The sequence below is a fragment of the Strongylocentrotus purpuratus genome, unplaced genomic scaffold, assembly GCF_000002235.5.
Source record: "Strongylocentrotus purpuratus isolate Spur 01 unplaced genomic scaffold, Spur_5.0 spur5_scaffold_2, whole genome shotgun sequence".
NCBI classification, from domain to species: Eukaryota; Metazoa; Echinodermata; class Echinoidea; order Camarodonta; family Strongylocentrotidae; genus Strongylocentrotus; species Strongylocentrotus purpuratus.
In genome coordinates, this window is record NW_022145605.1 from 25,791,309 (window position 1) to 25,810,758 (window position 19,450).

A 19,450-nucleotide genomic window follows, 5' to 3' on the forward strand; every position below is an offset into this window, starting at 1 on the left:
AAAGCGACACAAGATCTCCCCTAAAATACCAACTTTGACTCTATAAAAGATGGAACACTGGGTAGCAGCATCACCAAATCTGAAGAGGCCTGGAGTAAACTATGATGGACCTCCATACAAAATTTGAAAGAATCCGTCAAGAAATGTGGCAGTTAAAGCGCATAAAGGACATATGACGTTTGACCCTATAAAGGACAGAACAATGAGGGCAGCATTGCCTAAAAGTGTAGTTGTGTAGATTCTACCAAGATAGATCTCCATACAATATTTGAAAGAAATCCATCATAAAATATAAACTGCAGAGCGCACACTATAGACACCCACCAAAATATGACCTTTGACCATGGAACAGACGAACACAGGTGGCAGCATCACCAAACACTGAAGATGTGTAGATTTAACCAAGATACATACAAAATTTGAAAGAAATCCATCAAGGAACGTGGCAGATAGAGCGTAGACAACAACATGACGCGGCGGACGCGGCGGCGGTGGCGTAACTCTGCTGAATGCAAAGTAACCTCCGGCATACTGCCGGGGGATACAATAATAGTAATAATAATGAAAATAATAATGACAATAGTAGTAAAAAACAACAACAAAACGTCAAAAGTGTTAAAGAGACCCCCCCCCCCCCCCCCCCCCCCCCCCCCCCCCCCATTGTTGCCTTCCTTTTCTTCCTTTTCTTGATATGATATTATGTCATGTTGCATTTAAAAAGATAATTGTAGAAAAAAACTATGTTGATATTCATAAATATTCATAAATATTAATTTTTAAAAAATATTTTCATTTTCTTATTTTGCGAAAGATATGTAATGATAGTGGTGATTATGATGATGCAGGCACTCTGTAATCATAATGCTGTATGATCAGGCGCGTACGCAGGGGGTGGGGTTTTCGGGGTTAAACTCCGCTTCTGCATCCGTCTAGCCATGGGGAGATTTTGGAGGGTCAAAAGTGCACACTGCTTCCACTTTTCATGTATTAGCCTATGAAGACGACAAATGTTTAGTGCACCAGCGAAATGGGGATTTTGGAATATTCATGAGCTCATTTCCACTTATTAGCATAATATCGTAATGAAAAAAAGACAAGGCGCATGCGTTACTCTCGACAGAAAATTGGGCCGAATAAATGTAGAACAAAGGTCAGAGTCGGGGAGGTGGGGGGGGGGGGGGGTAATATGAAAGATCATTGAAGACGAGACGAGTAATCATTTGGGCATTAAACATATGAAAATGGCACTTGTTTAGTGGGCTAAATGATCTGTGCCATTTGATTGATAATCATTGATCAAACAAAAAACCTAAATAAGTAAATGGTGTAAATTCAAACACACGTTAACAAACAAGAGGTCTAAAATAAATTAAGGGAGACCGTGAGATGGGGTCATTATTTTGTTATTTTTTCATGTGAATTTTCCATCCAGTGAAGTTTCTGGCCCCCAAATATACCCTTTTAAGATTCATTTACCCACCCCCCCCCCCCCCCCCGCCCAACTCTGACCTTTGTTCTACAATTTAAGTTCGGGTCGATATAGTTATGGTCCGGCCCCCGCCAGGCCCAGGATTCTGTCGTAACGCATGCGTATTGTCTTTTTGTTCATTGCGATATTATGCTAATAAGTGGAAAAGAGCTTATAAATAATCAAAATGTTATATTACATATTTACAAGCACTGTACACATAAAGATGTATATGGGAATAAACGAACACGTGGCAAAAAAATCCGTTCCGATTTTATGATTTTACATGCCATGTTTAGAATATAAAGGTATTTGAAGAGCCATGCTTTTCAAGGAACATGTTATATTTGATGTTCTTTCACACTTGCGTAATATGATGATAACGCTTACAATTTTTTGTTCACCTCTTCCCAGAACTCAACCTTCTCTTTAAGTTCATACCTCAAACCATTCTTAAAGTATTGCAATAATGAGGCTAATTACCTGTCATTTCATTGAAATTGACCTCTATGGCATTTGACATACATATCCAAAAATCTAATAAATGGTTGGCTTATGGTGATACAATTATCACCATGTTTCAAGTCCGTACCTTCGGTGGGCGAAGGCATTGAAAATATAAAGTACTAGCTTGTCTTGTGAACTTCTGGTAAAGATGAAATGCTATTAACAATTGAGGGGACTGAATAAGTTTGAAAAAGAAATGCTTTTCATATGTCCTTATATTCGAAATATGAAGAGAAAGAGTTGGGAAATTTTGCACCAAACTTTCATGCCATATGTGTGTAAGTCGTACCAATGCGTGTGATTTTCAGGAAAACTTCATGTACAAATTTATTTCCATTTTGATAATTTCAACACCCCTCAGTGTTAATTATGTACTTCGTAAATCAGCTTTTCCCAATATTTATTGCTTCCAGACACTTTTTTAAATTTCACAATGTAATCGCATGACCAGTCCTCCAATTTAGCTTTGAATGATTGTTCAAAACAAGAGAGATTTATTCATCTAAATTTGGTTTGACGATATTATATTATGATGGTATAGGATGTTTTGGATTCCAAAGTGTTCAACACACAACAGGTTTATGTTTACCATATTTATATACAGTAGCCTACAAATACTGTTTCTCTACTTTTTCCTGTTTTACAACAAATAATGACTTGTTTCAACATTCCGTCGCTATTGTTAGAACCAACAGCCATCTTCCCATCATACAGTAACGCGATGTGCTTAAAGGGATCCGGTCACTTTGTCTCAGATTCTGAAACAAAATCTTGGATTTAGCTCATGCTGCAATGATAATTATAAATATTTAGGTCAGTCAGTGACCCCATGACTTTTACAAGCCGATTGCCTGTCTGATTATGATTGGAAATCGAAACCACATTTTGCGTTTTCCTAACGGTTTTCATTACACTACAGTCTATTGGGAAAACGAGTATGATAAAATCGGTCACTCAAAGATTTTTACTCTTTTGAGGCACCTCTTGATCATTTTGAAGCGCGATATTTTTTTAGGGCTTCTATGTTACACCATATCACAGACACTGATAACACGTAGGGCCGTGCATCTCAGATTTAACATTGTTAGACGATGCCTTTAATAAGGACCTTTCCTCATATTAAACGTATTTAAATTATGATATTATTCCTGAAACTTTAATATAAATTCCCCACCTTCAAATAATGATAACAATAAAGAGTCCGTTGCCCTCCAAGCCCAACCATCAAACCATAATCTAGTGATTTACACTAAATACAAAATAATCCTGAACATATAACGAAACACTAGCTATACCCCCCCCCCCCCCATTGTGTACCTTTAAGTTAATATTTCCTTTCTCCCATATTGTAGATTTGCTCATACTTGACGAATGAAATCATTCAATCAAATCAATCAAATCATTCAATCAAATTTACAGATCATTTTTTAGCAAACAAGTCAGCAAATAATTATCAATACAGACTGAACTAATATTTAATTATGTTAAAAGAAATAGAAAACTGACCTCTAATGACAATATTTGCTGATGAGAATCGTGTTTATAACACTTTCGGTCGTGTATATTGCATTGGTTGTACGGGTAGCTGAATACATTAGCTCCAATTTCACATCGTCGTTGTAAGGTCTGTCCTAGTCGTCATCGTCGGGTCCCGACAACCAAATCGACATTGTAATTTGTCTTTAAATGGAACTTTGAATAAGAAAAGTTGTTAACTATTTTTTTGGAATGATATAATTTAAATTTACAGTTTGGATCTAATGTAGTGTAATTCTCAGCATTCTAATGGATAAACTTAAGATACAATTGTGTATATTTGTATGGGAACTGGTCTTAAAATGTAGATAAACTATTAGAGAACAGGGCTTTGAAGTGAGGAGAGGCCCTGGTGTAATATTATGTGCATTTTATGTTGCCTTTCACACTCTACGTTTATTCTCACGTTTTTGCTTTTCAATATAATAATAATAGTTAGTTCTTATATAGCGCTTTTCAAGACCGAAGGCCTTCTCAAAGCGCTTTACAGATGTATACACTGTTGGTCATAATGGTGGAATATTTATTTTTACCCCAGTTTAGGGAGTGATTTAATTTTTTTTTAATTTCTAATAGATCTAGATAATGGCATACATTCTCAGATTTTACTGAATATTAATTTGCGAGTGTTTATTTTGCGTGACTGCTAAATCATATGTGTGCTACTATACTAATCAGCTAGGGAACCTACGTCCTTAAATCATAATTGACAGTAATGAGGATTAATGCCTCACAAAAGGGCACTAATATAGCTGATTGACGCGATTTTTATCCTGGGGCCTCACAGTAACGAGGCCATTGCTTAGCCCCTGAATCATGACTGTACGCAGTGTTTGCTAGGGTACGCGGCCCCTTCCACAAATCCCCCAAAACGAAGAAAATGCAATAAATTGTCAAAAATTCATTGCATTTTCCCCCGGCCCCCAACAGGAAAAATTCCTCTGTAGGGCCATGCATTATGGTTCAAGGCATGACCACACGGAGGAATTCACAAATCAATATTCAATAAAATCTGAGAATGTATGCCATTATCTAGATCTATTAGAAATAAAAAAAAAATTAAATCCTTCCCTAAACTGGGGAAAAATAAATATTCCACCATTATGACCAACAGTGTATATATATATATATATGGCTAAGTCAGAAAGGGAGGGGTATTTGCATGAGCCCTTCCATTTTTGCTGGTATAACTACGCCGTTGCTAATTGATTATTGAACAGTAGTTGCATATCTATTGTAATGTATGTTTCTTTTTTTGTAAAAGATGTATGGTTGTTGTGGTTTCTGCGAATAAATGTGCTAATCCATAGTGTGCATGTTGCAGTGTGATTTGGAAGATGAAGTTTTTATCGTTGTAACCAGTGGCATAGTTGCGGGGGAATGGGGGATATTCCTCTTCCCTTTTTATAAGCAAGGTATTTTAAAGATCAGAGGGGAAAAAACAAACTAAAAGAAAAGAAAGACGATAATAGGACCACCTCTAACACTGAATATTATTTAGCCATATTAATTCGCATTTCATTCCCAAGTAAGACCGATGCCCCTGCCTTACATGAGAGCCTTGCAGTGACCCCTCGATCACAAGAAATATAATAATAATAATAATAATAATAGCCTAATAGTCCACTCCAAATTTGTATTAAACCGAAACGGATATTCTTTTTGCCCAATTGATCGTGAGCCCGGCAGCCACTGAGCAGCGCCAGATCGACGTTGCTCTATCCCTCATTGTTGAACGCCAAACAAGGTAGCAACAACTCCCATCTTTTAACGTCTTTTGGTCTGACGCGGCCGGGGTTCGAACCCACGACTTCCTGGCTGTGAGGCGGACGCTCTACTGACTGAGCCAACACTCTTGTTGCGATGTACATATTAAACTGAATTGCTGAGGGAGAATGATACCAAATGATACCGCAGATTGACACTTTGTTTTCATTTTATTTGTTTTCAAATAACCGGAACATAAGTGAACATGCCAAAAAAATGACAATGTTTGAACAATAAATCCTCATTCGATATATTCATTTTATATTTTTATAGAAAGTTTTTTTACATCACAATATCACAATTATCTTTAAATATAGGGCATCATTGAACAGATAACAAGATATTCTTCATCATGAAATAGATTTCGAATTCATATTAGTTATGTCTTTTTAATGAGAAGCTTTCAAAGTTGGGTACACTTTTTTTATACGCACTGTATTACATGGGTTCTATGGTAGCTGAATACATTAGCCCCAATTTCACATCGTCCTTGTGCGCTCTCCATGTGCGCAGTTGAAGTGAAAAGGAGGGGGTGTCCCTGAAAAATTGCAACTTAGAAACAAATCCTTGAAATAGATTTTGCTAGGAAGGCCTATACATCCCAAGATACAATATTGAACGGAATTTTTGCCTCTAATGTACAAGTAAATAGGGGGGCGGAGCGTCTTTAAAAGGGAGGCACCAACAAAAAGGACACTTTCTAGCATGAAAAGGGTCACCTCTAATGGGTAACCTTAAAGTGGGAAAAAATATGCCTACATTGTAATCAAGTTACTACATTATCAAGGATTATCTTCAATATTTAATTGTTTTTCTTTCTACAGGGTCTAAGATATTGCTTCAGGATCATACTGCGCACTACTGTTGTGTTCGATGACCTGAAGAATTATATGCCAGCGTCCGAGCAAAAGTTGTGAGTTCAAAATGCGACCGATTGGATCTTATCAAGAGGAATTAAGCACAATCTTATAAAGAAAGAATGGATAAGACCTTAAATAATTTACATATCTAGGTAAATTCACACATAAAGATTTCATTTCCGATGGCTTTGCTCGACATGTGCCTACGGAGACCATGGACGAAAGTACAACAGTACGAAAAAGCAGTTTTATAAAGTTTTCTTTAGATGAGAAAGAGAGGTGACTTATTAAATAATAATGACATAGGCAACGTGCCTTTCAAGGATGAAATTACAATTAATATCGGCCGTGGCGGCCATCGTGTATTTTCTACATTTGTAAAAAAATTAAGAACTTCAGGGGGCTCCGTCCCTAGACACTCGGCATAGGCTCTGCCCCTGGACCCTATCGGTAAATAGAACTGGTTTCCAAGACAACCTTAGAATGGTGTGACGAGGACGATGTTTGATGTTGTTGACGAACATCCACAAGACGAGTTGAGACGAAATGAAAATGAAATTGTTTGAGCAAACACACAATATTGGTGATGATCGGCTTGATTTGGACGTCCTGTCATGCAATTATCTCCACAGAGGGAGCCAGCTGTAACAAAACGGGCGCCTGTCCGTGAGGTTGAAACCAGGACCTGAATTACGAAGACTCGAGATCATGGCGGGAGGACTGTCCATACAACCCACCAGGTGATATAAGGAGGGAGCTGAACCCCATCCGGAAAGATAGAAGTGGTTCCCTAGACAACCCTCTGTTGTATAAAACTGTCCTTAAGAAAGTGTGTGTATTTTCTATCGCTCAAGACGAATATCCTGCAGGTTCTTAAAGGCCAAAACCCGAGAGCCTCTGCCCCTGGACTCTAACCAGAAGGCTCGCGTTTACGCGCCCGAAGTGTGCTTCACGCAGCGTTGGCTTCATTCCCCTACCCCTTTTTGTAAAATCCTGGTTCCGCCGGTGATAATTTTATAGTTTTACCCATTTCCTCTGAATTAGGTGTAAAACTTTACTCGCTCGGGAAATTATAAAGTTAAAGTCGATGACCTGGGCCCCGTCTTATAAAGAGTTGCGATTGAACCAAATCTATAGCATGTCCCGTAATCAATCGCAAGTTTGCAGTTTCCTATCTCTTACGTACATAATTGCGACTGATATTTTATTTATTTTATTTATTTTATTTATTTATTTCGCATCTTTATACAGAGTATCATGTTCAGATACATAACCATTACGAAACATTGTTAAAAACATAAAAATAGGCTGGTTTACGACAGGGCTCTGTTTAAAAACAACATAAAATGACAATGAACAATATTATATATAGAAATGACAGGGGTAACAAAGGCTAACACACACACACACACACGCACGACATCATACAATCACACTTACTTCACATGCACTTAGTTAGGTATAGCTACTCTACCTGTTTACAACCTGTTTACAACCTGTTTACAAAACACAAATTACATTAAAATCAAGCATAACATAAATTTGACCTTACTACAACCCCCCTCCTCGACCTTCATGAGAGAATGAGCTATTAATTGCCAGATTTGATGAGATTTTTAAAAATTGCTAAGGACTGGGCAGATCAGCATTCATCAGACAAACAATTCAATTTATTTTATACTAACTGATACAAATGTCCAATGATAATATTGTGTTTTACATTGAGGGATACGTAATAATAACCTGTTAGTGCTTCGTGTTACACGTGTAGAAACATTGTCGTTTAGAACACATTTATTACATAACCGGAATGGTGCTATCCCACTACACATTTATACACCACGCATAATATGGACTTTTTAAACAGTTCTTTCAAAGTAGGCCAGGCTAGTATTCGAAAAACTGTTTCCGATGAAGTTTCCCAAGTATCCACTTTCAATTTATGCTGCTCGCTTGTGTAGCGTGTTTAATATTTTGTATTTTGATTCGGATGAAGATGACCAAATGGTTGAACAATAAAATGCATGGGGGAGAACAAATCCCCAGTATAATCTTTTAAGTTGATCAACATTAAATATATACTTATTTCTTCTAATTTAGCCAAGTTTTTGTTTCATGACTTTTGCAATAGAAGTAACATGAGATTTGAATGTCAGAGTATCATCAATCGTCACACACAGACACTTATATTCAGATACGCATTATAATAAAGTACCATTATTTATAAAAGATATTGTTTATCCTGCAAGGTATTCAATCGTTGTCGAGGTCGAGAACCAAGAAGCATCACTTTCGTTGTTTTATCATTTAATACCAATCTATTCTTAGATGTCCACTTTTGTCGCTTCATTATCTTTTGCATGTATTTGTTCCTTATTTCATTTATTTCTATATACGTGATGTATTTATTTCTTGTAATTATGTATTTTCTTGAATATTACTGTACCGCCAGTGGAAACTGAATTTCTATGTAACCTGTTCGCAAAGACCAAATAAAATATCTTGTATCTTGTATCTTGTAAACTTAATTCATTGCAGAATTTAGTTGGCTTTCAACCGATTCTAAATTACTTCCACTGACATACAGAGTTGCATCGTCAGCAAACATGACAACTTTTCCTGACTCTACAGGGTGTATCATAATAAAGGATATTGAAGTTTAATGACGATTTATATGAAAACTACTGATTTCATAATCAAGCACTTATGTCTGTTGTAAAGGACAGAATGTCCTCTTTTTAATGACACCCCAATCATACTTCTACTGTCACAGTTGACTGAATAACAAAGCATTGCTGTCCACCATGTCAAAGGTGCACTGTGACAAGTTAGCATTCAAAGATTAGTGCTTGTGTCAGCCCAGACATATTGAAATGCTGAACAATGAGTGGATTATGTGTCTAAGAAGGAAATGTTATCAAACTTGGCACAGTGCACCTTTCACATGGTGGACAGCAATGCTTTGTTATTCAGTCAACTGTGACAGTAGAAGTATGATTGGGGTGTCATTAAAAAGAGGACATTCTGTCCTTTACAACAGACATAAGTGCTTGATTATGAAATCAGTAGTTTTCATATAAATCGTCATTAAACTTCAATATCCTTTATTATGATACACCCTGTATACTAGAAACCAAATCGTTAATATATATTGTAAACAATAGGGGCCCTACAACCGAGCCTTGTGGTACCCCAGAGATAATTGACTTTGTATTAGATAATTTACCCCCTATTTCTGTCAATTGATCCCTAAATCAAAAGTAAGATTTAAACCATGTAAATGGATTATCAGAGCATCCTATTATAGAAAGTTTGTTAAGCAAGACATCATAGTTAACAGAATCAAAGGCTTTACGCATATCAATAAACGCTACCCCACAAAATTTACTCCTATCAACTTCAGTTGCCCAGTCATCAACCATACACAATAGAGCACTTTCACATAAATGCTTTGGTCTAAAACCAAATTGACTTACGCTGAAGAAATTTCTATTTAATAGGGATGTATGTAGATGCTTTTGTACCTATTTCTCCAAAATCTTTGAAACAATCGACAATAAGGATATTGGTCGAAAATTTTCTATACATAATCGATAACCGCCCTTAAAAATAGGGCGAATTTTGTCCAAGCACCATGCTTTTGAAAAATGCCCTTTGACAAAGAAAGGTTTAAAAATATAAATAAGACTACCTATTACATTTGCAGCATAGTTCATCATTTTCAACATTTTAACAGAGATGTCATCAGGCCCTGTGTTTTTTTTTACCGAATGGCTATCACTTTCTTTTACAACAAAATCGTAAGTAATTACGCTTAGAGGAATATCAAAAATTTGACGATCAACATGATCAAGGTCATCACAATTCTCCTTTGGCAATAGACAATCGACAATTACATCCGGACTTGTGGTTTCACTGACTCACCAATCTGCATTTCCCAGTAGTTCTGAAACACTATCAATAAAGTAGTCGTTCAGTTTTTCGGCAACAATTTCAGGCTGATAAATTTCACTATCATTGATATTCAATTTTATGGAAAGCTGATCAATGCCAGAGGACAATTGCTTTAAAATTGACCATAATGCACCAGGATCATCAGACTTATCTTGTAATAAACACTGTATATACTTTTGTTTAGATTTTTTAGTTAAACTTGTTAATATGTTTCGTATTTCGATATTCTTTCCATAAAATTGAGGAGTTAAACTTCAAAGCCGTATTATGGAGATACTTATTTTATTTATCAATGTAATAATATCACCTGTGATCAACTCTGTATAAGACGGGGCCCTGGTGCGACAAATTACTATCATTGTTATTATTATTTTCATTATTATTACTATTAATATTGCTATTAGTATTATTAGGTGATACGTACGTAGACGTATCACCTTTTGATTTCGTCAAGATTTTTATTATTTATTTATTTATTTATTTATTTATTATTATTCTTCCTCGAATTTGTTCGCAGGATATCTCAAGACTGAATAAAGCCATTATCATGAAACTTGCTATGATGATAGATCTTAGTCTAACTTAGAACTGCATGACTTTTTAGAGAGTCAAAATTATCGTGACGTCATCCAGGCGCCATTTTGTGAAAATCAACTAATGATCATATCTTCATGACGGAAAAGTATTTCTCATTCATAATTATCACGATTAAGATAAATATCCGTCCGGTCAAGTTGAGGTCAATAAAAGTGCGCAAATGCGCGCGTGCGCGTTCGTCCGCGCGTTTACGCGCGCGCAAAAATTTAAAATGCTCTAAATCATCCCAAATTTTTTTTGCATACGTTTCAGGCCATATGGAGCATTTGATAAAAAAATTACGCACACGCGCATGCGCGCGCGTTTTCGCGCGTACTGGCATTTTGCAACATAGAATCGCCGATTTTTTTCTGTCATCATATTCGGTACATTTTTCCAAGCATTTTGATAATTTGTTCACCTTTTATTTACGCAACGAGCGTCCGTCAAAGTTGACAGCACGCGCGGATTTACGTTATCTTTATCCACAATACATGGGCAAAAACATGCCTACATAAAATTCATTGTAACTCTTTAGAATAGATAGAAACTCCTAATATTTTTTCATATTTGGATAGATTATGAGTCGGAGATATGATTTCATGTCTCATTTTATCCTCAATTAACTCATGACGTCATCATAATGGCCTCCAAACTCAAAAATTTAATTTGCATATTATGACGTCAGCATATTTTTGGAAAATTGATTGTATCTCTGTAAATGTGGATCAATTTTCTTTTTAATTTTGATATGTTCTAGCTGAGACAATTTTCTACAAATGTAATATTCACAATTTTTATTTTTGACAAAAGTATCAGGGTGTATTTTTGCGATTGAAGGAGGCATGTCAATTTTTCGCATTTTGCGTGTATTCTCTATGGGACATGACTTTTTCTCAAAACTGGATCCTACACTCCTGTCTTTCGCGAGCAAAATCTCCGTTGTTTTAGCTTTGTTTTCGCTGAGCTTTGGATATGTTGTAGCTGAGACAATGAGCTATCAAAAGTGTGCCTTTTATTTTTCGATTAGATGCCAGGATCAAGCTCATATTTCACTTGCAAAGTAGGATTTCTGAATTCCATTTCCCGTTTACGTGTAATCGCTATGGGAGATGTTTTGGTATATCGGTAACGCACTTGACTTCCAACCTCGAGATCCCTGGTTCGAGTCCGGGTGTCTCCAACACTTTTTTTTCCTCACTTTTTTTTCCTTTTGACCTTCACTGTACCATCTCCTTTGATTATTTAAACACGTAGATTCGCAAATAATGTCATAAATAACCCTTTTTACTTTATTATTACCCTATTTTCACTTAATCCATTACTTTTTGCGTGTAATCCCTATGGGAGATGACTTTTTCTAAAATCTGGAGTCTACATTCCTGTCTTTTGCGAGCAATATCGCCGTTATTTCGGCTTGGATTTTGTTGATTTTTTAGTATGTTGTAGCTGAGACTATATGCTATCTAAATCAACCCTCATTTTTTCAATAAGCTGTCATGATCGCGCTCATGATCATGATCATGATCATCATGATCATCATTATCATAATGATGATAATCATTTATCAATTACATTTTCATTTCTTTGAATAAGATAAAAATCGTCAAAAGGTGTTCTTCATGATGTAAATTAGAGTCAAATGTGTAACTGGTTACTGCACAGGGTCGAAGGTCATATATTGTTTCAATCTATCTTCCCTAGATCCATGATGATCAAGGAGACACAATTTAATCTTGACATATGAATAGATCATAATGGGAGAAGCATATGAATGGGAGAAGCAGTTTACAAAATAATATATCGTGTAATGCATTATTCGTTATGTAGACCATTATCATACGTATCACCTAATTCGTCTAAGTGACGAATTAAAGTCTAGTTATTATTTGTTGTTGTTATTGTTGTTATCATTATCATCATTATTATCAATATTATCATTTTCATCATCATCATTATGATTATCAGTACCAATGATATACCTACTTGTCCACTTGCCGGTGGTCTCTCCTTTTCGATCAAGGCAGTTCTCACTGAGAGGACGAAAGAACTTTTCCCATCCCTCCTCGGCATAGTCCCACCCCTTGGACTCAAGGATGAGCGTTCTCCCAGTCCCGTAAGCCATTATCATGCAGAACGACAAATGATGAGTCTGGCAACCGAAGCCGCATCTCACTTCAAAGTTGCACACGATCTTCTTGGCCTTGCTACAATCTGGAGGGTTCTGTTGAAAAAAGATTAGGACGGAGAAATCACACTAGTATGGATTTAAAGAGAAGGTTGAGTTCTGGGAAGAGGTAAAAAAATAATTTGTGAGCGTTATCATTGTTATCATGCAAGTGTGGAAGAACATCAGATACATGTTCCCTGAAAAGCATGGCTCTTAAAATACCTTAATATTCTAAATATGGCAAGTAACGGCATATAACTCGGGACGGATTTTTAAGCCACATGTTCAAGTCGTGTAGTCCCATATACATCTTTCTGTGTACAGTGCTTGTAACTTTACGAAGACCGGGCCAAATTTCTTATTATTTTGATGATTCCAGAACCTTGCAGTGCACACCAATACTTATATGCTAGATGATTAACCTTTTCTGGTCGGTTCCACACCGTTTCTTTCACAATGCAATCGCATGACCAAAACTCAACTTTATCTTTAAAGACGATCGCAACGACTTTCCGGTAAGAAACTTATTTCAATACCATTTTTTATCGTTTTAAATCATGTTCGGTTGAAGTCATGGTTATTGTTCATATTTTTTAAAAGGGGACTCCAAGACTATTGGAAATGACTTTAAAATCTATCCGATCATGTTTTCGGTAGACCATTTTTCTTACATAAATATCTCATGGAAATCTAGAGACAAATTGGCCTAACTCTGCCCATTACTATACCTGAAGAAAATGAAGTCTCTGCTGTATAAGATTTGAGAGCTTTTTCGACTCATTTTGTTTCCATGATGAATTTCCATCTCCTTGACTCAAAGTGTTATTATCCAATATGATGTACCTGGGAAGAAATTCAAAAGATTAAAAAAAGGTGATAAAACAGGTTATTCCTTTATCAGAAGATCAGACCAACCAATGAATAAATTAACAAAGACACCGTTCATTTAGATTGGGTCATGAAGTTTATTGGACACAATAGAATTAAAAGTCGAAATCTGTACTTTGATTAAAGGTAACATATATACTTATACTAAACATATCTATAGGAAGAAGACTGTTGTTCTTTTAACTAATGTCCATGTAGAGTTTAAATATGGACAGTCCATATGAGAAATAACTCTCTCTCCCTCTCTCCATCTCTGTCTCTCTTTCCCCCTTTCTCTTCCTAACACCAATTTTTCCAGCCATTCTTTGTCTATTTAGGATTACCGTAGTGGATATTAAGTTTTGCAGGGGGTGGGTAGTGCTCCCTTCCTATGATTTTCAATATTTGGTAGATAGAAAGAAAGAAGATTGGCGAAATGAAAGAACTGTTAATTACTTTTGTTCTTGGGCATGTTTCCTGATATCCTTGCTAGGTGAGTCGTGCTCGAAATGCTTACTGTGCTGGTTAGACCAAAGAGATTGGTCGAATACGTTGAGGCTGACGATAACCAAGGCTAGCGTAATCGTCAACATCAACTTGTATAATTTGTTCATGATCACGACTCTCCCTCGTTAGGCAACCAAACGTATTTCTACTTTCTGCATTATAGATTAAGATAATGACATAGACAGCGTCAAATTAATCGGTATCACAATAATGTTAAAGGTAGTTGGCGTGTCACATCTCTTGAAAACAGAAGGTCGTTTCTTCCCCCTATTCTCCCTTTCTATAGGGTTTGGTCCATAGATTTAGAAAAGGTCCCCAAATTCACAAAATTAATAATGGCAAAGGATTGGCAAATAATTGGCTAATCTTCGCAAAAACCGTCAGTAACATTTGCTTACAGACGCTAAAAGTCGCCAACTACCTTTCGCAAACACTTTCGCAAACAATCGCTCAAATGTTGTGAATTGTCGCTAAATGTCGCTTAGGGCAGAGGCGAACAAAATTCTCAACGTTCGTAAAGGGTGTCTCAACGCTAGCTCACAAAATAGCGGCAAAGACCACGCGAAAGACGACGGACGTGAATATCACAACATTCACACAAAAATCACAAAAAGCGACTGCAAAAAGGGGGAAACCAAAATTCACTGACGGGTGGGAACGACCTTCAGCGACGGCACGACGGCAATGGAAGAATGGCTGCGGCAGGGAACGGAGTCTATAGCGACCAACATCGGACGTTGTCTGGGCGGCGGTGGGTTGCAGCGACAATGACGTGACTCAGCGGTCGACATCAAAGCCAGTGTGTGTGTACGGGTCCTATGTATAGTCGAGTTTGGCGTTCCCACTCTTACCAACGTTCCGGTCATCTACTCAGACAATGGTCGTTGATAACGACTACAACGAAATTGTGACGACCTCAAAACGACTACAGACGGAATCGCACGGCATGGAAACGTCAAGGATATGGGGGTTGCGGTCTCCAACGAAATCTGAACGGAATCACAACGAATTTTGTTGCCGCCACAAATTTTTTACCATGCTGAAATTTGCCGACGGACGCGACTGATTATTTCGGCCGTCTGCGGTCACTAACGGATTCGTCAGCGACGATTAAAGGCAACACACGATGATTGGCAGGAAATTCAAAATTGCAACCCCCCCCCCCCCCCCCCCCTATTCGTCATAGTGTGAGCCTGCCTCAACGAACGTTGCGATTTTTGATTCGCCAACTTTTGTTACGAATGTCAGGGTGCGCTTTTGAGACTTTTAGCGACTTTTAGCGATGTTTAGCGACAATTAGCAACATTTTGAGCGAAAGTTTGCGAAAGTGTTTGCGAAAGGCAGTTGGCGACTATTAGCGACTATAATGTGAGCGACATTTTTTGCGAAGATAAGTAACTATTTGCCAATCCTTTGCCACTATTTGTGAATGTTAGGATCTTTTGCTAACTCTTGGTACTCAATGGTCGATGTTATAATGATAGAAACCATATGGTAGCGGGGTCGCTAGCATTAGAGAATCAAAAAGAACGTCAGCGACACCGTCTTACAACCGTTTGTAAAGGCTTGCGACTGTTTTGCAAACGCTTGCAACTGTTTACGGAAAAATAAGTGCAACAAGAAAAACTGTTTGCGACAATGAAAAGTGTTTGCGAACTTTCTTGCAACTTTTAAAAAACCTTTTGCAACCTTTTAAGAACCCTGACGAAACCCCAAATTCGCCACGTTCTGTAGCATTCGCCGCTTAGTGAGATACCCCCTTAAACCATTTATCACTTTATTCAGTTCAAAAAGTGATTGTTTATTTGAAACGAGTGGGCCCTAAAAGGAAACTTTATTGACACTTGTCATAATAGTTTATCATCCCTCTATATATTTCTTTCTATCCAATCTCCATTATCATAGTCATCATTGTTATCATTATCATCATCATCATCATCATTAACGTCATCATCATTATCCTTACATTTTGCATATGCTTTCAATTATTTGTCCATTCTGCTTAATAAGAAAGCTTGGCGGGATACCGTCATGCAATCATTAAAAAAAAAAATATTTTAGTCCCAGTCCTCTAGAGAAGTACAATATCAGACCATTTGTGTTAGGTCAATGATCAGACCAAGGGGATATCACAGCGATCTGTGATAGTTCCTTGATCAGACGGTCAACATTTATACTTCGCTCCCCAAATATGTTAATCAGAGGACACATGTAATCAGGTGCTGGGTATAATAAATACAAATAACAGTAATGAACAATAATAAGGGCGGAAAAAATAATCATAATTATTCCGTCCAATAACTTACCGCGTAAACGCCTCTAATGTGAAGCTAGTAGACAAGAAATGTTTAGATATTCCAAGGGAGGGGTAATATAAATCATGGAAACAAGGCATACATTGAAGCTAGTAAATCCAGGAAAAACATGCCCACATTTATCACGATCGATTTGTACTAGTAGCAACTGCTCGTTCCTGTGATCCGTCGAGCGCTCAAATGTCTGTTAAAACTACGTGTACTGCCCTCACACTGAGTGCAATATTATAAGTACCGGTATTATCTTTAAATGATATACCGATACTTATTTGGACGCTTTCGACAAGAAACCTTCTTAATCAATTAAAACTATCAAGAGATATCAATATTTATTTGACTACTTTTTATTTCATATTAGTCGTGTATAAAGGGGGCTCCGCAACAGGGTAATGGTGTTCACCATGTTTTAATGCGAATTCCTCAGTAAAACACAATGTTTTGCTAAAACGATATCACCGACTGATCTTTTGAAAATTGGAACTCATATTCTATGGTTTAATGCGGTACCGCGCGCACCGCGTCTAATCTAAAAAAAAAAAAACACCCCTTTATAGCCACCTTGACACTTGCACGAATTTTTGTTCCCGCATTGCCCAGCATTGAGGCGTGCCAGTGCGTGACATTTAGTTGCACGGAGACCGTGTATCGTTCGTGCAATGCGTAACAACATGACATGCATTGTCCCGTCACGTTTACGACATACTTACGTCATACTTTTTTTTCTTCAAATGGACCTGAAAATAATTTGAATTCAGGTATTATGGTTACCCATGTCAGTGCTCACCTATCTATCTCTTCATATATCAATTTTGCGGATGATTTTAACCAATATACACTGTTGGTCATAATGGTGGAATAATTATTTTTACCCCAATTTTTGGAATGATTTTGACAATGATTTATTCCTAATAGATCTAGATAATAGTATACATTCTCAGATTATATTGAATGACAATTGGGGACTGTTTGTTTTGCGTGATTGCTAAAGCATGTGTGTGCTACTATGCTAATCAACTAGGGGACCTACGTCCTTAAGTCATAACTGACAGTAATGGGGATTATGTCTCATAAAAGGGCACTAATATAGCACATCGACACGATTTTTATCCTGGGGGCTCACAGTAACGAGGACATTGCTTAGCCAATGAATCATTTTCCCCCGATCCCCAACAGGAAAAATCTCCTGTAGGGTCATGCATTATGGTTCAAGGCATGCCTACATAGAGGATTTGTTTATGCTGGGGGTCGGGGCAAAATCCAATGAATTATTGAAAATTTATTGCCATTTCTTTGTTTTTTTTATTTTGTGGGGGCATCGACGTACCCTAGCGCCCGCTGCGTACAGTCATGATTTATTGGCTAAGCAATGGCCTCGTTACTGTGAGCTCCCAGGATAAAAACCGTGTCGATGTGCTATATTAGTGCCCTTTTATGATGCATTAATCCCCATTACTGTTAGTTATGACTTAAGGACGTAGGTCCCCTAGTTGATTAGCATAGTAGCACACATATGCTTTAGCAATCACGCAAAACAAACACTTCCCAATTGTCATTAAATATAATCTGAGAATGTATACTATTATCTAGATCTAATAGGAATAAATCATGGTCAAAATCATTCAAAAAATTGGGGTAAAAAAATTATTCCATCTTTACTTTTTATTCTATGCTAGAAGGAAACTTGAAACTGTCCAGAATCGTGCCGCTAGATTAATCTTTGGCCTTGGGTCAAGAACTCATACTTCACCTTTACTTAAGGAGCACCACTGGTTACCTCTCTACCAACGTGTTCTGTTTAAATTCTGTTTGTATGCTTTTAAAATACTCAATCATTTGGCACCTGAATATCTGACACCCTCCAAATATATACGCCAACTCGTAATCTTCGTTCAGCAACCGACACATGTAAACTTAACATTCCCAAATCTAGACTCTCAGCAGCTGAAAAACGCTTTGCAGTAGCTGCATCAAAGTCTTGGAACAGCATTCCTCTTTCCATAAGGGAAATTACCTGTCTTGCCACCTTCAAAAGATCCCTCAAAACTCACCTTTTTCCCCAATGATCTATGTGATATACTTCCTGTACTGTATGTTTTTGTCCTCTTTTCATATATTTATATTTGTAAGCGCTGTGATGCTTATTGTTTTTAGTGCTCCTAAATATTCGATATTATAATTATTATCAAATCGATGATAAAAGGGAGAAAGGGTTTATTTTTTTCAGTATTTCTTACATTCTTTCTTTTGTCAATTTCCTTTTAAGATCCTTGATACTTTCTAATTTCCTTGTATTCTTTTTTTTTAATAAAGACATTTGAGGCTTTGACCCGGGCGGTCCGGGTTGATTTGCCCTGCAGTCCGGATACGGACCGCGGACCGGACTTTGAGATGAACTGCTTTAGGAATCCTATTGATCCTGCTCATGAAGTTTTTGTCATTCTGGCCACTTTTGTCAGAGGTATTTTGCCAGGCGTTATCATAAGAAAAGGATTTGGTGCCCTGATGGTAGAAAAAGTGTTCAAATTCACCCTCATCAATAACAATATGGTCATTTCGGTCATTTTTTGGCACTACGCTTAGAAAGTGTGATAGAAAAAAGTAAATAAACCGACTGTAAGAATGAGGGTACGTGCAGATACTTCATTTTTCGTGTTTCTAAAATGGAAAATTAAAGAACAAAATATTTAAATTCAATTCAATTCAATTCCATTCGTATTTATTTCATTTCTAACAGAAAGATAAACAAAGGCATTACAGATATTGTTACAGAAAGTATGAAAACAATGTATACATATTCATTTTTTATCTTAATAAGTACACAATCATATAGCCTAACACTGTACACATAATAAAATCATTACAAGAAATTCTTACTTTCTGAGGAAATGGGAGGGATCCACTAAAAAGAAGTGCTTGTAGTTTT

At 37.0% G+C, this 19,450-nt stretch overlaps 1 protein-coding gene across 1 annotated transcript in view; it reads right to left on the minus strand.

Moving 5' to 3' along the window:
- Positions 1–14,514, minus strand: part of LOC100893980 (alpha-(1,6)-fucosyltransferase-like) — a 29,930-nt gene extending 15,416 nt beyond the window's left edge. Inside the window, exons 1-3 of the mRNA XM_030992079.1 lie at positions 14,162–14,514; positions 13,567–13,681; positions 12,655–12,892 (exon numbers count right to left, since the gene is read on the minus strand). Coding sequence (XP_030847939.1) covers positions 12,655–12,892; positions 13,567–13,681; positions 14,162–14,319 — 511 coding nt within the window. The 5' untranslated portion in view covers positions 14,320–14,514. The remainder of the gene's footprint in view (positions 1–12,654; positions 12,893–13,566; positions 13,682–14,161) is intronic.
- Positions 14,515–19,450: the final 4,936 nt, after the last annotated feature.